Source organism: Bombyx mandarina, chromosome 01 (assembly GCF_030267445.1).
Source record: "Bombyx mandarina strain Sakado chromosome 01, ASM3026744v2".
Lineage (NCBI taxonomy): Eukaryota > Metazoa > Arthropoda > Insecta > Lepidoptera > Bombycidae > Bombyx > Bombyx mandarina.
In genome coordinates, this window is record NC_143208.1 from 10,808,476 (window position 1) to 10,830,296 (window position 21,821).

Here is a 21,821-nt window from a genome sequence, read left to right on the forward strand (position 1 = left end):
AATTAAACTATTGCAAAAAAGGATTCAAATCAGACTTTTACTAAAATAAAACGCATCAAAGATACTTCACCGAGATAAAGCAAGTGTCTAAAAATAAATGCTACTTAAAGTATGATTAGTATTTTCGTTGTACAAAACATAAAAGGGTTTTTTACTAAAAACTCCCGAAGCGTTCGTCTAACGTTGGACTAACATAACGAAAAACCCGTCTCAAGCATAAAGATTGCGTGAAGGAACAGCAATAGCACAGCTGAAGTATCTTTGTATCGGCTAAAAATTAAAACTAAAAATATCTACACACAAAAAAAATTATATAGTACGTGCCATAGTCAAATGCGCTCCGAATGAAGTTAATTGTAAAATATCGAGCAGATACACCCTAAAATGACCCCTAGAAGCATTCACGTATATAAAAATAAATTCATCAACTAATTTCGAGTTACACATTAAATACAGAAAACAAAAGAATACCCAATTAATAATAAATAAAACATAATATCGTCTATTCGCATTCAGAGTGTACAATTTCCTAAAATATTCGAAATTGAGTTAATATGCGGAATCATTTAGTATCACCAGTATTTTTCTCATAAATACTTTCAAAAGCGTAGTTTAGTTCTCTTTTTTTTGTTAACCTATATTTTGACTATTATGAACAAAATTAATACATATTATAATTTTATGTTACTTTAGAAGATAGATAAATGTAACTGTTAAAAAATAAATGTTGCAAAGGTGATTAATATTAAAAATATCACATGTTAAACCTTTAAAACACTCTCATGTAAAATTAGTAAGTTTTGAGATTATACAGTTTTAATGCGAGAAGACGATATGTATATTATAATATACTAGCAACCCGCCCTCGCTTTGCTTCGGAAACTGTAATTTATTATTGATTTCTCCACTATTTAATGGATGTTATTATGCATATAAGCCTTCCTCTTCAATCACTCTATCTATTAAAAAAAACGCATCAAAATCCGTTGCGTAGTTTTAAAGATTTAAGCATACGTAGGGACAGACAGATATAGGGACAGAGAAAGCGACTTTGTTTTATACTATGTAGTGAAGACTCTTTATTGGATGATAAAATTATCAAGTATTTAGACTAACTAATTTGTGACGCATTAGAGTATTGCACGTACTATAATTATTAAATTGTTAAAAACAATAACGTTTAATGACTTAAATGAGCTAGGTTCCGTGATGCTTCCGCGTCCTGTCTCGTTATATTGAAGGCCTCCGTCTTCAGGAAATCCACAGTTTTGTACGGAGTTTCAGAGTCCGATCTAGACTTACCATGTATTATGCCCGTCCTCTTGCGCAGCATTTCATGGGACTAATTAGAATATCAAAACGTTTCGAGGAATCAGAACAAGAGTGGCATGTAAAGCGATTATACTATTACAATATAAAAAAAAACACACACACACGTATAGCCCGTGAAGTCGTCGTGGCCTAAAGGATAAGACGTCCGGTGCATTCGTGTGTAGCGATGCACCGGTGTTCGAATCCCGCAGGCGGGTACCAATTTTTCTAATGAAATACGTACTTGACAAATGCTCACACGCTCGACTTCCACGGTGAAGGAATAACATCGTGTAATAAAAATCGAACACGCAAAATTATAATTTGCGTAATTACTGGTGTTAGGACCTCTTGTGAGTCCGCACGGGTAGGTGCCACCACCCTGCCTATATATTATGCATTTCGGTTTGAAGGGTGGGGCAGCCGTTGTAACTATACTGAGACCTTAGAACTCATCTCAAGGTGGGTGGCGGCATTTACGTTGTAGGTGGACTGTGAGCTCTTACACCCATCTATGCAGTAAAAAAATAATAAAAACATCCCGGATCGAAGGGTCTAAGGTTCGCTTCGTGGCAGAAACAGACAGGACCACTCGATAGCGTTCTCCGGTTGAAATCTTTTGGTCGTGACGTATCACGACATCGATGAAAGTTTTGAAAACATAACATTTTATCTGTTATAAAAAAAATATGTAGAAATAATGGAAAACTTAAAATTATCAATTATAGAAATTCAACTTCAAGATTTTATGTATCACATTTTAGGCTTTCCTTTTTTATTATTATTTATATTTTGAAGACAAACTACATATTTAAAAGAAAAACGAACAATTTGTACTAACTGTTTTGTCTCTTACGTACGTACTATTTATGTATACATATAGATGATTTACTAAGTTTATTTAATAAATAATGTTAGTACACTTACACCGTTGGCGTCAGGCTTGGCGGCCTGGAGATCGAGGTCCAAGTACTGCAACACGTCAGAACGAGGCTTGGCCGGCTGGTAAATTTGCAAATGCGGCTGAAAAGTTATATTAAAACGTAAAAAAAATATATATAAATTTATCTAACATTAAAATGACAGTAAAGTAAAAGAAACATTTATGTCAGAAAAACGTGAATCAATAAAAATGTTTTCTCTATGTTTGTCATTCATCAATATAATTAAATTATCATTGATATCATTGACCACCACAAAACTAATGTAAGTGTTTCATAATTATCATGTCAGAACATATTATATTTTAGCTGGCCCCCCCCTTGCGTCTCTGACGTCCATGAGCGACGACAACCATTCATCATCAGGTACCGTACGCTCGAATCAATTTTTTTTCTTCCTACCTAAGCTGATACCCTTGAGAGGCTATTTTAGCGTAACCTTAACTAGTAGGTGAGCTCAAGGGGGTCAAACCTAACGACGTTGCTAACACGAACCCTAGCAAGAGCCGTACTTCGCGGAATCTACCACCGGATCGGAAACGCAACCCACTGAGAAGATTCGGCGAGGAACTCAGTGGGCTGTGTCTGAGGGTTAATTTACTCGTCGAGCCCTTCGTCGCAAGCGGCGGGTTCGACGAGAACGATGACCGGTGCTTGAGGTACCTAAAAGCACCGTTAGTGGATCGGGAGGATCCGAAATGACGTGTTTGGGGCGACGTCGACTGCTTTCCATTCTGTCCGCAGGATCGAGAATGTAATTACCGGCGGCCACGATGAGAGGGTTCTTGTGTCGTGCCGCATTATCGAAGTGGTCGAATCTTAGAATTTAATCCGGCACTATGTTACATTGTGAATTGTAAACATTATTTTATATAACAATATAAAGGTTAAATATATTTCATTACAATGGAATAAGCGTACCGGATTGACTTTTAATGTTGTCCTTTTTTAAAGATACTCCCAAAAAAGTTTCTGTAATTCTTCTATTGTTATGTAATCGGTACGAAAAAATTTAAAGCAATTAATTTACCTGTCCACTAATATGACTTATCTGGCTCATGTTATGACTCGAAGGACGCGGCTTCAGGTTGCGATCTACGGCTGGCGGCATATTCGGCATCGTTGGCATGTTGCAGTACTGCAATGACTGGGGAATAGTAGAAAGATCACCATCAAATTGTGTCGTAAATTAATATTTGCATTGGTAACACTGATAATTGTTATGATTTGTTCTTATAGACAACGGTCGGAGATTAAAAATATACATGTTACGGACTTTTTGGCGGGAACGCGAGGAGTGAAGTTGAGTGATTTGTTTTATTTTGTCTATTTGGTGTTTCTTCAGGTTTAAATGTGTAATAACGGTGGTTTATTAACTGTTTAATATCTGTGAAAGTACACAAATGTGGGAAAATGAAACAAAGCCGCTGAACGTAACTTCTCGGGATTCTCCAAAAAGTCTCAATAAATGACCACCATTTTACTGAGATTATATTTCATCTCAGATCATCTCACCTCATTTCATTTCGTTTTCATTTTATTTCATGCCATGTTTCTTATATCATGTTTCATCATTTCGTTTCGTAATATCATTTTTCATAAAAAAAGTTTTCATTCAAATTAAAATAAGACTTGACCTAAAGGTCTTAATTACCAAGTCATAAAATCCCTTAAAAAAATACATGTTACGTAGTGTGACCTGTGACCAGAAGATGAGTGTTTAGGATAAGTTATGTTCGTAAAGAAATAATATATCTTGGTGGATGTAATATGTGCAGAGATAAGGATTTATGAATTTTTAATGCGGATAACTAAAGGAAGTTCGATACCGAAGTACATGACAAAGAAAGTAGCTGTTACACACAAGCTTATAAAACATTAATTACAATATGTAACCCCTGTAATTAATTTAACAAATCTGAAAGTATAACTGGTTCTTTGAAGGGGAAGGTCAGTATTGCGACGAGGTTCTTTTATCGTGGACTATGACGTCACCGAGCCAGATATAATTGACGTTCAGTACACAATGTCATTTGGGATTGACGTCAGTGCTGTGCTTTGATTGGAGCATGTTTGTAGTGCTGTTAGCGATTGTTGGATATAACGATGTGTCACAGTGAGAAAATGAACATTTCTGTCTTTAGCTAAACCGATTACATGGTTTCATATCTTCGATATTACGACTTTGTGTTCTTTTATATTTAAATTTCTTTACATCATTGACTGTATCAATGCAGGTATAGGTGATAGATGAACAAAAAAATGTTTTGTTGTTTTAATAGCATTTTTGAAGTGAAAACTTCTTTAGTATCATTCGAAAGTCGATGAAACGAAAAAGCGACAGTAAAAAGAGACAGACACATAAATTCATAATATTTAACGCGTGAGAAAATGAGATGGGAAGTATTAAACAGTGTTTCTTATATTCGCGGTTCTCTTTGTGTTCTTTTTCGTACCTAATTTTCGTACTCAATAAATTCTAAATAAATCTATGCAATAGTATATACGAATAAAATGTAAAATAATTATTAAACTTTTTATCACTATGATCATTTAAATTAATAAAACCTACAATTATCCTTTTCTCGAAATTTAACATTCGTCTCATTATCTTAAAGCTAATGTTTTCTTTTTCTCTTTTTTTTTAGTGCATAGCAGCATAAGGCCCATCTGATGGTGAGCGGTTCCTATGGCTCTTGGACATCTATAATGCTCTGTAATGCCAGAGGCACAGCCAAGCCGCTGTTTATCCAAATGTATGAAAAACGGTATAAATATATCCTTGTACTGCAACAATACCTAAAAACCAATGTCTTACAATTTGTCCCGAAGCATATTCGTCTTCTTCGTCATTGAAACGAACGTGCGGGTTCTGATTGGATTTCTTCGGTGACGTAGGGGCGCCACTCTGCGACGACCGTCTCGGAATGCGCAACCAAGGATGTCCCTGCCCTTGGGACTGAGGCTGCAATATAATAACAGCCTACTCTCGATTATTCTAACATCTGGCAGCGATTACGGATTCTGGGGCATAAACGAAAAAAAAAAAAAAAAAAACTACTCTTTGAGACTTTCCTTGGTGGCAAATTATGTTTATTGTATTTAATGAGGGGTATTTATCTAGATGTTATTATTCGTTTATTAGATACGTTGTTGGTTGGACTGATGCATTTTTTGGAATGTTTTTTCTAGTTTTTGTAGGTAAATTTAAGAAGCGATAGCAAGCAATAAGCTATTTCAATTTTAATATTCAATGTTAAGGAAAATAAAATTTAACTTACTAATTTCATACCGATTGTTTGTTTTCTTTCTAAACGGAGAAATTAAATCTTTTGAATACTGGCATGAGCGACGTTATTAATCAACACACAATCCTCAAATAATACGAAGTAATAATTTCGATGTCATAAACGATTTGGTATTCAAGATTCCTAATACAGTTCGTTTACTGGTGGTAGGACCTCTTGTGAGTCCGCGCGGGTAGGTACCACCACCCTGCCTATTTCTGCCGTGAAGTAGTAATGCGTTTCGGTTTGAAGGGTGGGGCAGCCGTTGTAACCACTTGAGACCTTAGAACTTATATCTCAAGGTGGGTGGCGCATTACGTTGTAGATGTCAGTGGGCTCCAGTAACCACTTAACACCAGGTGGGTGGTGAGCTCGTCCACCCACCTAAGCAATAAAAAAAAAACTTACGAAAGTCCATTACCCACTACAGGTTGCACATATGATAGTAGACAAACAAAATAAAATAGTTAAGATGTACTTAACAGGTAGGTACCATCTCCCTGCCGATTTTTGTCCCAAAGTAATGACTAGGTTTCTGTTTGAAGGGTTGAGACAGACAGTAACACTATAGAATCGAGTGTTCGACTTGTCTGTTGGTGGGTGGCAGAATCCAGTTTGTGCTGTCTAAGTTTCTAATACTTTAACATCAAGTGGGTCGTTCATCCCAGTTTCGGGTTAGGAAAAGACACATAGACATCAATAAGTACCCTTGTGTCTTTTCAAGATTATTCGATTCTCAAAAGAAACAAAATAAAAATTTCATTCTCCTGCTCTTCTCCCAGTCACCGGGGGTCGGTGCAACATGTTTTCTTCTTCCATACTCTTCTATCATATACCATTTCTTCGCTCACTCCCCTCTTACACATATCGTCTTTCAGGAAGAAGAAAAAGTAATATACCTAGTCAGGTCATAAGTAATGTCACACAGTAATAACTTTTCTTTTAGAATGCTGGCCACAAAAAAGTTTATTGAATTCGAATTTCGAATTGTTCATGAAAATAAAAATGTATACTTTTAGAATTTTACTCATTTTTAAATATGGAGTGGACGCTTAAAGAAGACCGTGTTGCAGTTATTGCGTTGCATCGTTGCGGTTACGCGCCAATTCAAATTTTTAACATACTGAAAAATTTGAATATAACCAAAAGATTCGTTTATCGTACCATCAAACGATACAATGAAGACTCTAGTGTAGATGACAGGTTAAGAAGTGGTCGCCCTCGGTCTGTTAGGACTCCAGCAGTGATAAAAGCTGTGAAGGCGCGAATTCAAAGAAATCCCAAACGTAAGCAGAAACTGTTGGCCCTTCAGATGGGGTTAAGCAGAACCACGGTGAAAAGGGTGTTAAATGAAGACTTAGGGCTTCGGGCATATCGAAGAAAAACAGGACATCGTTTGAATGCTCGTCTAATGGACCTGAGACTGAAGAGATGCCGCGCTTTGTTGAAGCGGTACGCGGGAAAAAAATATCGGGAAATTCTTTTTTCGGATGAAAAAATTTTTACCGTAGAAGAGAGCTACAACAAAAAAAATGATAAGGTGTACGCACACAGTAATGAAAAAGCGAGCAACCGTATTCCGCGTGTCCAACGAGGTCATTTTCCATCCTCGCTCATGGTATGGTTGGGAGTTTCTTATTGGGGCTTAACAGAGGTACATTTTTGTGAGAAAGGTGTAAAAACGAATGCAGTTGTGTATCAAAATACAGTCCTGACGAACCTTGTGGAACCTGTTTCTCATACCATGTTCAATAACAGGCACTGGGTATTCCAACAAGATTCGGCGCCAGCTCATAGAGCGAAGAGCACACAAGACTGGCTGGCGGCGCGTGAAATCGACTTCATCCGGCACGAAGACTGGCCCTCCTCCAGTCCAGATTTGAATCCGTTAGATTACAAGATATGGCAACACTTGAAGGAAAAGGCGTGCTCAAAGCCTCATCCCAATTTGGAGTCACTCAAGACATCCTTGATTAAGGCAGCCGCCGATATTGACATGGACCTCGTTCGTGCTGCGATAGACGACTGGCCGCGCAGATTGAAGGCCTGTATTCAAAATCACGGAAGTCATTTTGAATAAACTTTAGTGTCATAAGAATCTATGTTTTGTTAAGTTCATTTTCGTATATGAATGGTTACATAATGAATAAACTTGTTTCAATTATTTTACATTAAACATGTGACAGAATTTATGACCTGAATATGTATATAAATTCATTTGGTACGATGAAAGTCGATCAAATATAATTAATGTGATTTTACTTATTAAAACACTAATTTATTAAAGAGTGTTAGTTGTTCATTCAAGAAATATAATAGTTTTCTTTCTAATGACGTCTAATGAAGTCTAATGAAGTCGCTTTTTTTCACAGGATCATTTTTAATATGTTAGTTGCACTTGTTTGCTGGAATTGTGAATTTATCGTTTTCATTTTATCTGACCATCTATTATGGCTATACAATGATGAGAGCCATAAAGATTCAAATAAAATTTAGACAAGTCATTTCCATACTCGATGCTTATACGAATGAACAGAGAACAAGTGCAATACAAAGTACTTTCTTAAGCATTTTTCTGGTATCCACACAAATATGTTGTAATTTTATAATAGAATTAGGCGTGCTCCGTGGTTTCACCCGGGACAAGGAGTTGATATGTCACTATCAACCCATACATTATCAGTCGATTTGGTGACCCGATGGTAAAATGTCGAATCAGCGAAAATACTATCCTATTTATTTCAGCAGGTATATCCGGCATTAAATTATCTGTTTTTAATCCGGGCTGTAAAGTATCTCTGTAAAGATTTTCACTCAAATCTGTTTAGCTGCTCTTGCGTCATCCAAACATACATACTTTCGCTATAATAATACCACCAAATATATATATACATGTATATGTATTTACCGAAACGCTTTCAACGGTCAATTCGACTGGTTCGGATATCTTCTGAGCGATGAGCACCTCACGGTTGAACATTTCGCGGTTCATAGTTAGTGTTTTCGGTGGACGAGGCGGCACCGGCGGTCCTACAAACAGATAAACAAACAACTTCTGAAACTACGTTCTTACCGTTGTCAGATCACACGCAAATCATTAACGTCTCCACAAAACTTCGATAAAGCGGCACGACACGTGAACCCTCTCATCGTGGCCGCTGGTACCTACATTGCCGATCCTGCGCACATAATGAAAAGCAGTCGACGTCGCACCAAACACGTCATTTCGGATCCTCCTGATCCACTAACGGTGCTTTTAGGTACCTCAAGCACCGGTCATCGTTCTTGTCGAACCCGTCGCTTGCGACGAAGGGCTCGACGAGTAAATTAACCCTCAGACACAGCCCCCTGAGTTTCTCGCCGGATCTTCTCAGTGGGTCGCGTTTCCGATCCGGTGGTAGATTCTCCGAAGCACGGCTCTTGCTAGGGTTCGTGTTAGCAACGTCATCAAGTTTGAGCCCCGTGAGCTCACCTACTAGTTAAGGTTACGCTGAAATAGCCTCTCCAGGCTCTCAGCTAGGTAGGACCAAAAAAAAAATCTTCACATAATATTGTTCCATTACTGTTTGTTATTGGAATACCATTATTCCAATAACAAACAGTAATGTAATATTCCAATAACAAACAATAACTCAAATAATGACATCAATAGATATCAATCTTAATAGCAATTCATTTATGACGGCTGCCTCTTCTTTCAGGACTGAACGCAATACTGCTTCGCTGCAGTAAAATGCTGGACGGTGGTGCCTATCCGTGCAGGCTCACAATTCGCCCTACAATCAGTAATTTAGCAAAATAAATACTGCGGTTAAATTGCGATATTATTCCTTCATCGTGGAAGTCTTTCAAAAAACCCGTGTCAGGTACGTATTCCCTTAGATATACTGTGACTTGCCTAATGCTTTAAATCCCATGAATGCTTGACTGTAACAGGAAAAGGGTGACGTCAATCGATTCATAAATTAAGCAAAAAGTTTAAGAGTAAATTTTTGTTTAGCATCAAAAGGAAACCTAATGACTCAATAGAGAGATAATAATTTCAAATTTAATTTGCGACAAAGACAAAGAAAGAGCGATTTATTAATTAACCAATTGAAACCCAATAATGTAAGAAATAAGCCCCTATTGAACACGAAAATAAAATTTTCCAAGCCAAAATTATTATCAAGACCAGATACAATGGGCTCTGCACGAATTGTTTTTAACGTCACTCTCATAACGTACTTAATTATTTTATGATTAAGATACATAATGAAAACAGACGATATCAAGTCACAGAAACATCGGTGAAAGTAAACAAAGTTTCCCCGAGATTCATGAAAAGCTCAAGATTTGGCGCACACGAAAACATTTAGAGGGTCAGTAGTCCCTCTTAAAACGGCACACAGAGATAATTTATGAATAATAGTCTGGCGTCCAATTTCGTCCAATTCACCTGTTCATTTTACAGTGTATTATAGAACTTCCGAGGTCACAGAATATATTTTGGTACCTATCATAATTAAAAGTGTGCTAAAATTAGGAAAACAAAGGAGTGACCGCCTAACCTAATCCTTTTTTGGTTTCGTGGTATGTCTCAACATACGGTCATGATGTGTCTTCTAATAATGAGCTGTTGAATAGAATCTGTACCTAGCTTTTTCCCTCAATTGGTTGGATACTTTGTTTCCAACGTATGGCCATGTCCCTTAAGACTATTTCCTTCCAAAGTTGTTCCGTTTCTGTAGACGGTCGATTCTCTTGCCATATAACACACAACTTCAGTTTCATGAGAGTTAAAGAATGTCTTTTGAACTATTCACGGTATACACAACATCTCGAAGGCTTTAGACGACGGCGAGCAGATTTTACAGTTCATGACTTTGTGCCACACAGATTACTGTTTAATATTAAAGACCTAACGATCTTTATGTTAATCGTTTTGGGCATGTTTCAATGCCGCCTCCCCTTATCCAGTTAGGTCATCTCCGATGTCGTCATGTCACCGAGCGTTCGAAAGCAATTCAATAATCTATCTTAAAACTCGTGGGTTCTCTTTAGATAATTCATTTTTTTTTTAAATAATGCTTTATATAATGATTGGCGAGATGGCATCTTTAAAGTCACAAAAATGTTGCCCGCTTGTTTTAAGAAGTGAGTGGAAAATTAACAGGATTAAGGAAATATGTAGTTTTATTTTCTCAATAGGAACTTTCAACAACTAGTCAAAAACAAAATTATTATCATGAATATTTTTAAAGATAAGTATTTCAGGTTCCAGCTATTTAGAGTTAAGCGAGAGCATATTAAAAGAAAATAACTTAATAACTTTAACCCTCACCGTTCATGCAAGCTACAGACTCGCACCATGTTTTTTAAAATAGCAATACGTATTTCTAACATGGTTTTTATGTGTGTGTTTCTTCAATGACCGAATTATGAAGATGGTTGTGTATATACAGTAGAACCTTGATAACTTAAGCCTCGACCTATTTAAAATATTTTTTAAAATTTTTGTGTTCTCTTCCCCTCGGAGTCCAAAACCTCTTTTACTTAAAATACGAAACCTCTAATAAATATAAAAAATACGAACTTAAATAAATAATTTGAGATTCGCACCTCACTAACTCAAAGTTGTAACTACGACGATCTTTGTAACTTCAATGACTCATTTTAAATGAATGTGCAACCAGAAAGGTTGCGTGTTGTGTGGAATATGCAACCAAAACCAGAAGAAGAAATAATGTATAACGTTATTAATGGTGCTCATTAAGTGCTGCATAGGACGTCCGGTGCATTCGTGTTGAGCGATGCACCGATGTTCGAATCTCAGGCGGGTACCAATTTTTCTAATGAAATACGTACTCAACAAATGTTCACGATTGACTTCCACGGTGAAGGAATAACATCGTGTAATAAAAATGAAACCCGCAAAATTATAATTTGCGTAATTACTGGTGGTAGGACTTCTTGTGAGTCCGCGCGGATAGGTACCACCGCCCTGCCTATTTCTGCCGTGAAGCAGTAATGCGTTTCGGTTTGAAGGGTGGGGCAGCCGTTGTAACTATACTGAGACCTTAGAACTTATATCTCAAGGTGGGTGGCGCATTTACGTTGTGGATGTCTATGGGCTCCAGTAACCACTTAACACCAGGTGAGCTGTGAGCTCGTCCACCCATCTAAGCAATAAAAAAAAAAAAAAGCTCAGAGCGATGATATAGACGAAGATTTAAATGACGACCCACAAGAGCCATCTAGGATTGTATCTATCAGTGAAACAAAAAAAGCTGTAACAACTTTATAATCGTTTATAGAGCTATGCAGTAAGTAACACAGGGGATGATATTTTCTATCCTTTATTTAATATCGAAAATAAAATTTATGTAGAAAGTGTGAATTGTTTGAAATAAAAAAATACCGACTTTTTTATGTAGAATAAAATATACTTTTAAAAATTTACCTTTCACTCTAAAATAAATGTATGTATGTACATACGTATTAACATTTGCATGCATGCATTAACATTTAATCTAAGTCGTCTATTTCTATAATTCCCTACAAAACTCATAAACGAACCTGTGTAAGTAAAAATATAAACCAATAAAAACTCCTTTGCTTAAACCCTTAGTAAGTAAAACCCTCAATAACTCAAATTATTTAACCTTTTTCTTGGTCTTTATCTTATCGAGGTTCTACTGTAATTTTTGTGTATGTTCTAAAAGCACGTACAGTTTAAAAACGAAATGACGAATTTGAAAATATTACAGTAGTTACTTTACCATCTTCAGACAGAGCGCGCCTTTGAGTCGATTTGATTGTGAGCTTTGTGAAAGTCTTCGCGACGGCCCAGTCACCTGTTGAAAATAGGAAATAAAAAGAAGATATTTTCAAGAAAATGCTGAATAGTTCAAATTTCCGTAAAGTCGTCGTGGCCTAAAAGGATAAGAAGCCCAGTGTACTCGATGTAACCGTTTTCGAATCCCGCCGGCAAGTACGACTTTTTCTAATAAATATACAATAAACTACTGGTGGTAGGACCTCTTGTGAGTCCGCGCGGGAGGTACCAACACCCTGCCTATTTCTGCCGTGAAGCAGTAATGCGTTTCGTTTTGAAGGGTGGGGCAGCCGTTGTAACTATACTCGAGACCTCAGAACTCACATCTCAAGGTGGGTGGCGCATTTACGTTGTAGATGTCTATGGGCTCCACTAACCACTTAACACCAGGTGGGATGTGAGCTCGTCCATCCATCTAAGCAATACAAAAATATAAAAAAAACTTAAGAAATATCTACGATTGACTTCCGCGGCGAAGGGAAAACATCGTGTAACTCACAAAATTAAATTTGCATAATTACTGGTTATATGGCGTCATGTGAGCTCGCATGGGTAGGTACCACCGCCCTGCCACTGGCTATTGCTGCCCTGAAGCAGTAATGCGTTTCGGTTTGAAGGGTGGGACAGCCGTTGTACTGTTAAAGACTCATATTTTAAGGTGGGTGGCGGCGTTTGCTCTGGTAACAATTTTACACCAGATGAGGCATGAGCTCGTCTACCCAACTATCTATAAAAAAACTGGCAAGGAAAAGATATATATTCAAAAAATATAAATATATCTAAGTAAAAACGGGTCTCATTACATAATTTAAAGAAGAGACAAATATTTAAAACAAATCCAACACCCACAACATTTTGTTTTACTTTAACGGCCCTTTAATCTAGGAAATTAATATCATTAGCAATTATTCAAGGTATCCTATCTATTACTAAAATCAATACTGATTGTAGATAATATGTAGAGATCACATTCCAAAAAAATACACACATAATTTTGCTCATTTTTACAACGTATATCAGATGACTTCTTTTGTATGATAAGTTACTTATTTAATAACATTATTACACAACGTAAACAATTTCTAGGCTCATCAAAGGAGCATTAGCTAAATACCTATTGGAGTGTGCGAGTATTATTACTTACGCATATTGGATTGACTAGCGCTGAGTGATTTGCAATCGTCCTCGCTCGGATTGGATTCGTTCTCTGAGAGCTCGGCTGCGGTTATACGGATCTGCGGTTGACTGAGGTACTTCGGATTAGTTTTGTTCTCCGAGATCCTGCCCAAGGGAGACCTATGATTCCCAACACCGGTACCGTGCCTTTGGTCGTCCTGGTTAAAACAAAAAATAAACAAATGCCACTCTTAAAACTTTAAGCATTACGTCCAAAGTTCCGCTTCGATACTTGCTTATTCCAGAAACTTAGTAAATATTTCCGCTCATTAAAACGTATACGTTCGTAACGTAGAAGACAAACTGCATTATTCACGAGTGCTAAATGAACTTATTTCAGTCAAAATACTCAATAGGACGGCTTGTCCCGTTCTTGCTTTGAACTCGAGTAACATTGACGGAAATAGTTTTATTGAGTGTAACTAAAATACGTGTTTCTTCGAGTTTTTTTTTTGCACCCTTCACGAATAACCGTGTGAATTATTAGAAACTTAAATATGATTTAACGTTTCCTTCGCGAGTTTCAAATGTCAAACGCATATACAATGTCGCGAAAATATCGCGATATATTGTTTTCGCAATTACTTATACGATCGAAAATCTATGAATTCTCTTGTATATCATCTTTCATTCTTGTTTCATCTGCGAAACACAAATATAAAACAAAGCGCAGCTGAACGGGTAGAATGAAAAACGAAAAAACAAATACTAAAAATAACTAGCAGTTAGCATTCGAACACCTTTTCGTGACGTCATGACAGACATTTAAAACACCCGAAAAATATTTTTGTACGTGCTTAGATCGAAACACTCACCCCTATGTTTATACATTGAGCGTGACCTCTGAGTGAAAGCAAGAATTTAAATTTAGGTGTTTTCTTTTTGTCATAACCTAAATATATTTGTTACCGATTTAGTACAAAACATAGTCTTACAATAAAACCTTCATTAACTAAACTTGATAATATTACTACTTTTACTTTAATTTACTTTTCCATGGAACTCATGTAACATTTTATTACGAAACTCAAAACAATATATATTTCAGAATATAATTATTTTGGAGGTTTTAATTTTCGATCAAGTAGGTACTTAATTATGATTTCTCTATTGTAATAAAGACCAAAGTAACCAAACACTAATAGTTCTGTGATGATTAAATTACTCTGAAATCATAATAAATTAAATTAAAAAAATCCATAATTTAGTTTTTTAATAAGTTCCTTCAATCACCAAGGTTTGTTGATTTATACAGAAATTTCCAAAGAATCCGTTATCCATTGGGCAATTAATTAACTACCATAATTACTTAGCTCCGATTTGGCTTATGTATATAAAACAAAAAGAAAACTAAAGGCGTATCACAACCGTACTGTAAAATATACCACTTATATAAAACAAAACAAAACATTACTTTTTACAATAATTTTGCAAAGCTCTATTCAAAAACATTAAATATCTCAAAAATGCCCGACTTTAAAGAAAAATCCTAAATAAATTTTCGACGAAATTTACTTTGTATTTTCTAAATATTGTTTTCAGAACTCTCCGCCTGTTGCTGTTTCAGGGCCTGTGCACACCACGTTTTTTAAACGCGCCGTCGACGCGCGTTTGTAGCGATATAGACGCGATACGCACGCAAGTCAGACGCAGCTAGACCTTTGCACACCTGTATAAATTCAAAGTTTGAATCGATACAGACGCGCGTGTGTACGGATACAAACGTACTGGCATTTTGCGTTTTTAAGCAGAACCTCGTCAACAGTAGCAAGATGGCGTCAGTCGCCATCGCGTCGCCAAAAATTACCGACGTTTTTGGGTACACCCATTTACAAGCGAGACAATATTGCGTGGACATTATACAACGACGTTTAGAAAATTAATAAAATATGACAAAAAATTTGCAAATTGTTATCGAATGTCGTATTCATCATTTCAAGAACTTCTTGAGATTCGTAAACTGGAATTAACACGTCAAAATACAGTGCTAAGATCATATATATCCGCGGAAGAACGATTACTTATAACAATAAGGTAAGAGAGACATATTGTCAAGCTTTCTGCAGGCTCCTTTTTTTTCCAAAGACATGCGGTGTATCAAATTGCTCGATTGCTATTAGCGTAGATTCATACTTCCCTCGTTGCGGGGGAAACGCCGCCCGTAGGTAATACGCGCGCTAGCGGTCGCATCGACGTTCCGCGTTTGAATCGATACAAACGACAACAAACTGCTCTGTAGGATAAAAGCGCGTTTAAAAAACGTGGTGTGCACAGGCCCTAATATCGATCGATACAACATAGTAACGTTCATAAACTGAAATAAGCTTCCTTTTTTTATGAGAGAACAAAAATTTTGCCAACACATTCATTGAGACTCCCGAATCGTGATTGAAGGATGGCAACGTTCAAGTTGTGGTATCCACAGGCTTCGGTAAGCACTTAACATCCAGTGGACCATGAGCTCGTCCGCAATTGTGTACAGACGAGTTCGTTCTTTCTATAATTTGTTGCACAAGCAACATACATACAAAATATACGGAATAGTTTTATTTTGTGACCGGCAAATATTTATTTATTTAAAATTAAAATTCTGATTTAACTCTGAAATTTACTCGCACCTACCTGATCGCGCACGCCGGTGATACATTCCGAAATCGGTATGTATGGGCCAGTGGTTTCAGAAGCGCGATGATAGTGATCATTAGAAGCCGCTCTCGTATTGTTCTGGTAAGATGCTGAAAAAAACCTTAGATTATGCCCGAAAATCTTTGTCATTTGTTTTTTGTTTATCTGGAGTAAGCCCTACAAATAAATTTCATGAAGTTTCCGTGTTACCGAATTAGTAGGGATTCTTTTTTGAAATCATCTTCATAAGAATTACGAACTCAACGGCAAAATGAATTACATAATTTTTCACAAAACTAAAAACCTTGTTAAACTGCAGTTTTAATCAGTTAAGTTGACAATCACAGTGAACAAATGCTATCGGCAAAAGAAACCTAGTTTGTTTGTCCTACTAATATTCGACGTCTAAAGAAATTTCAAAGTAACGTTTTGGTATTACCAATTATTTTAATTCATCAGAATTGGCGTTGGAAGGCGGCAGATCATATGAGCTTGTTTCGGAAAAAATCATAATACCTACTAGTGTCAAAAGACCGTTCATGCTAACTGCCTTTCGCCAGGACAAACTAGATATACCTCTATAATTTTTTGATACATAGGTACATGCACAAATACAAATTATGGATACCAAATCAATTATATTACGATATTCGTTCAAAATATTCATACATAACACGTTTTATTCAGTACATTTGTATTAGGTATATTTAATATCGTAACAAATAAGTTTTGTTCACCTACCGCAACAGGGGGCTTATTTAATTTGCCGCGAAACGAGAGTAAAGAATTTCCAAGTATTTTTTGTATGCAAACAAACAATAAGACTTAAGCTTCGTTGATGACCACGCGTTACAAAAGTATTGGAATGTAAACTTTCACAAATGCCTATATTTAGGCACACGTAACTTGAAGAACGCAGAGTAAAATTTGATTATTTTATTTTGTAATTGTTGAACTGTGACTGAAAGGAGTGTTTGTTAATGAGACAATTACTACTTCACCTCAGAGCACGTGTCTTTAAAATTGATACAGAAGAATACGTGGGAAGACGTAAGGACGTTGTTACATTGTTAAATGTTTTTATTTATAAACAAATAACTTCACGTAAACACGCCCAAGAGTATGTGATCTCTTAACGAAATAAACCACAGTATTTCAGGTCCGTATGGTAAATGTATCAATGCAAGCCATGAAAATTATCGACAAAAGTCCGGTAAATCTATCGATATATATAAAAATGAATTGCTGTTCGTTAGTCTCGCTAAAATTCGAGAAAGGCTGGACCGATTTGGCTAATTTTGGTCTTGAATTATTTGTGGAAGTCCAGAGAAGGTTTAAAAGGAAGAGAATTATGAAAATGCTCGGTAAAATAAAAATAAAATAAAATAAAATAAATGTTTTTTCCTTTGATGTGTCCCCCGTCGGACGGATTCCTTTTTTTTTATTTATTGCTTACATGGTTGGACGAGCTCACAGCCCACCTGGTGTTAAGTGGTTACTGGAGCCCATAGACATCTACAACGTAAATGCGCCACCCACCTTGAGATATAAGTTGTAAGGTCTCAGTATAGTTACAACGGCTGCCCCACCCTTCAAACCGAAATGCATTACTGCTTCACGGCAGAAATAGGCAGGGCGGTGGTACCTACCCGCGCGGACTCACAACAGGTCCTACCACCAGTAATTTCTTCCTTTAAATCCTTTTGTTTGTTTTAAGTTTATTTTATACAAAAGCTTTTTTATTTCTTTTATTTATCGATTGAGGCACTACGAAGTCTGAAAATATCAAGGTTCCTTAAGAAATGAAGCATCAGCCTTGGACCTAGTGAAGAACTAAATATTCTGTTATATAACTACTACCTGTTGATTGTACAAAAATACGGGCGTGTAAGATACGCATAAAAACGTGCTATTTAATGTTGAGCGTTTACCACCCAAGCCCTTACCGAACTGCTTTCAAGCTAAATAAAATATTATAACAGTAACCTTCTTAAATATGCACAATATTAATATGGAAAAACATGTCCTATTTTACATATTTTTATATAATAAAGACCATTTAGAACTAGCGGCATTGTTTTCAAACGTATGACACATAAAAATAATAATAATAAGAGATTAAAAAAACAAAAAAAAAACTCTTTTATCGAAAATTCAACTAAAAAATAGAAAATAAGTTTTAATAAATTTGAATTAAAACTAGTGTAAGAAACAATATTTTATTGTAAAAAAACCGTGGGGTGCTTTTCAGGATATTAACAAAGTAACCCTTCTACTCATATCTGTTCATAAAATATTTATAACTACTGATACCATGCACCCCACGCTCTTTTTACAATAAAATCATTTTTTCTTACACTATTTTTAATTCAAATTTATTAAAATTAATATTCTATTTTCTAGTTGGATTTTCTATAAAAGCGTATTTTTTTAGTTTTTAAACTATTATTTATTTTTAAATTTTTTGTTGAATTTCATTTTTTTAATTATTTTTTTCAAATATTGAATTGTCATTGATCCTTAATAAGTATGCCAAATTTCGAGGGGTCAAAATCATGTTCAAAGATTCCGTTACATATATACTAACATACATACGTCTGAAGCTAATAAAAACGTGTTAAAAAGATAAACGATTTCCTATATTTTCGTATTCAAAAGAGACACGTCCGCGTTACCAATCCATTCTAAATTCATAAACGTGTTAATTTTAATAGGTACTTCGTTTTTCAAAAAAGGTCTTATTTGGTAAAATTTATATAATAACCGGGCCGGGCCATTGATGGTTATTTTAAGCTAATGTCATATTTATTATAATTTTGTTTAAGTTATTTAGGTGATTACAAACGACTGCAAAAAAGTCCTTGCACGTGTATTGATATAAACGTATTCTGAGGAAAGTTTAATACATATAATAATTGAAGTATAATGTATAAATTGGATATGATTACACATAATTTTTATCAAACATTATCCTTAAAATAACATCCTCCTAGATTCCTACATCTATAATACATATGAAAATAATAAATTAAAGCATATTTTGTAATTAGGTATATTTTCAACTTATATTCAATGTGTTTGGAAATTGGAGTCATTTTCGTAGCGGTTTCTGATAATCAATACTATCTATACTAATATATAAATCTACAGTGATTTTTACGGATGTTCCGTTATAACTACTGAACCATGCATCCGATTGACTTGAAACTTGGTATCCATGTAGAAAATACATGTACTTAATGAATAGGCTAATATTTATATCAGTGTTGGACTTCCTAATAATAATGACAATAAATAATAATGTAATTTTAAACGCCCAGCGAAGTGGGCGAGTACGGCTAGTTTATCAATAAAATCGCTTGAAGTAAAACATATGGAACTAATGCTTTCTCGATTACATTTTTAGAGAAACGGATAACGTATTATTGCTTCTTCACATGTAAACGACGACAGAACGGCGACCGTACCATTCATGTCTTTATGGTTCACGACTATTTAACTAAGCACGGTGACCGTGCAGTGCCCGTTTGTGATGAAAACTGTGACAAACAATTTATCATAACTTATTAATGACATAATGATCTCTCAACACTAGTCCGCAGCATCTGTTCACGACTTAACCTAACCTAATCTATCTTACGAAGGAGAGAGCCTGGAGATCAGTAATACAGGCCTTTAAATCTAGTACAGACTTCAGCTCTTTCAAAGGTTTACAAAATAAATTATAAGGTTAATTTCTATTTGTATTTGCACTATACCTTTAAGAGAGAAATAAATAGATTATTATTATAAAAAAAAAATGTGTTAAGTAATTGAATTAACCGCTCGCATAACAAATGCGGTTAAGAAGTTTGGCGATCAGAACCAATCAGATTTTTCAGCAGATACCAGTCATCCTAACTGATAAAGCACGACAACGCGACTCTAATAGGAACAATGGACATCTCACATCACGTCTAGTTTACTACTTCTTGTTTTTATACTCACGATAAGAGGAAGGGATGTTTAAGACATTTGAGTTAAATAAGATTTAATCGCTCTGTCTGTGTCTGCCGCGAAGAAGTCAAGCAATATGATTTTAATGGTTGAGAAACCTTAAGATCTTTTTTGTTTCAAGATGAGTGGCGGCATTCATGTTCTGAAGTCATTAGATTCCAGTAAGCTCTTTACTCCAGGCAGGACGTGAGTTCGTTCACTCACTTATGCTTAAAAAATATTTACCTTAGGACATGGGTCAGCAACTCCGGACACACCGCTCTGTCTGTTATGCTGCCACTCACTTTGAGATATGAGGTCTAGTCTAGTATAACGGCTGACCCACCATTCAAATCTGAACGCGCGACTGTTTCGTAGCAAAAATAGACGGGAAGGTGGATACAACACGCCTTATGAGCAGTAAATCAATCGAAAAACCATGTAATAGCATCCTAGAATATAAGATATGTATTGGATGTAAAAAAATGTAATGTAAAAAAAGTTCCATATCAACGGATCGAAATTAACGAAAGATTTCCTCCAATTTGCCCACCCGTACGGTTAGGTTTCACCACTCTAACTATCTCCATCGTGAAGCAGTTTTGCGTTCCTGTTTGAAGGTCGACTCAGTCGCAATACTATTTATACAATTGCAATTTCAACCTTTATGTAAGAGATGAGTGGCTATTTCAGGTTGTCGATAGACTTCGATAATCACTTTACGCCGAGTGTTCCGTGACATCTTTCACTCGTCTATGCAAAAAAAAAAACAACAGAAAAGGTATTGAAGACGTCCACTAAGACGAAGAAAACTCCGAAAAAGAATGCTAATTGGATCACGACCCTGAATACCGTATAATCAGAAATTGAATCTGGAACCCTGTTATTATTTTATTCCTTGGTCAGGGTCACTAACTACTATAACAAACAATGTGTTCTAACTTTTTTTTTAAAACATCTCAACATCCTTAAAGTTAAAGAATTTTATTGTATTGTGAATTTTCCGAAGAATCAGGAACAATGGAATGCAAATGTACAATTCTAAACAGTTGATCAGAAAAATAATTGTATGTAATAATTGTTATCTTACCAACGGCTTCTGGACGATCGTCGTCAGTGGATCGTAATCCACACACTCTACAGATAACGTCTACCCACTTCTCCATCTCCGCTTCGCACTCGGCTTCTAGGTGATAAGTTCTCGTTTGAGTTTGAATAGTGAAAACTGAGCCACGGATCTTCGGATCTAAAGTCCCATTCCCAGAACGTTCCATGTGTAAACCAGCATCAACCTAAAGAAAAAAACCGCTCGAAAATAAAAAAAGAATTAAGTAAACTTTTCGGCACTTTTTGAAAGAGGCGCTATGTCGAGTTGAGGAGATCAGCCCGACATTAAATACACTATTTTTACTTAATGAAAAATAAATTACCCCATTTCGAAAACCTGAAAATCGAAAATGTATCGGAAAAAAATATATTCTGAAAAGCGCGCTCAAGTTAAGTCCCCTAAGTTCGAAGTAGTCGACGTAAAACTAAACTAAAAGATTAAGAAACGTAAACTATAAGTTAAACAGTTAATAAGCTAAACACCATACAGGTATTTCAATTGTTAATATTTCCTTCCGACTAGGGCTTTCATGAAACGAGATCGCGGTTCCGCGCACTAATGTTTCGCGAGCGAGGTCCTGA

At 35.9% G+C, this 21,821-nt stretch overlaps 1 protein-coding gene across 4 annotated transcripts in view; it reads right to left on the bottom strand.

Annotated features, from left to right (window-relative positions):
- Window positions 1-21,821, bottom strand: part of dos (daughter of sevenless) — a 34,970-nt gene continuing 13,149 nt past the window's right edge. The window contains exons 3-11 of one of the 4 annotated variants that reach the window (XM_028179652.2): window positions 21,223-21,424; window positions 16,155-16,267; window positions 13,501-13,690; window positions 12,301-12,375; window positions 8,448-8,569; window positions 5,071-5,217; window positions 3,283-3,399; window positions 2,239-2,334; window positions 1-1,342 (exon numbers count right to left, since the gene is read on the bottom strand). In XM_028179652.2, coding sequence (XP_028035453.2) covers window positions 1,181-1,342; window positions 2,239-2,334; window positions 3,283-3,399; window positions 5,071-5,217; window positions 8,448-8,569; window positions 12,301-12,375; window positions 13,501-13,690; window positions 16,155-16,267; window positions 21,223-21,424 — 1,224 coding nt within the window. In that variant the 3' untranslated portion in view covers window positions 1-1,180. Of the gene's footprint in view, window positions 1,343-2,238; window positions 2,335-3,282; window positions 3,400-5,070; window positions 5,236-8,447; window positions 8,570-12,300; window positions 12,376-13,500; window positions 13,691-16,154; window positions 16,268-21,222; window positions 21,425-21,821 lie in introns of all 4 variants that reach the window. The other 3 variants (XM_028179651.2, XM_028179653.2, XM_028179654.2) reach the window with 3 other exon arrangements.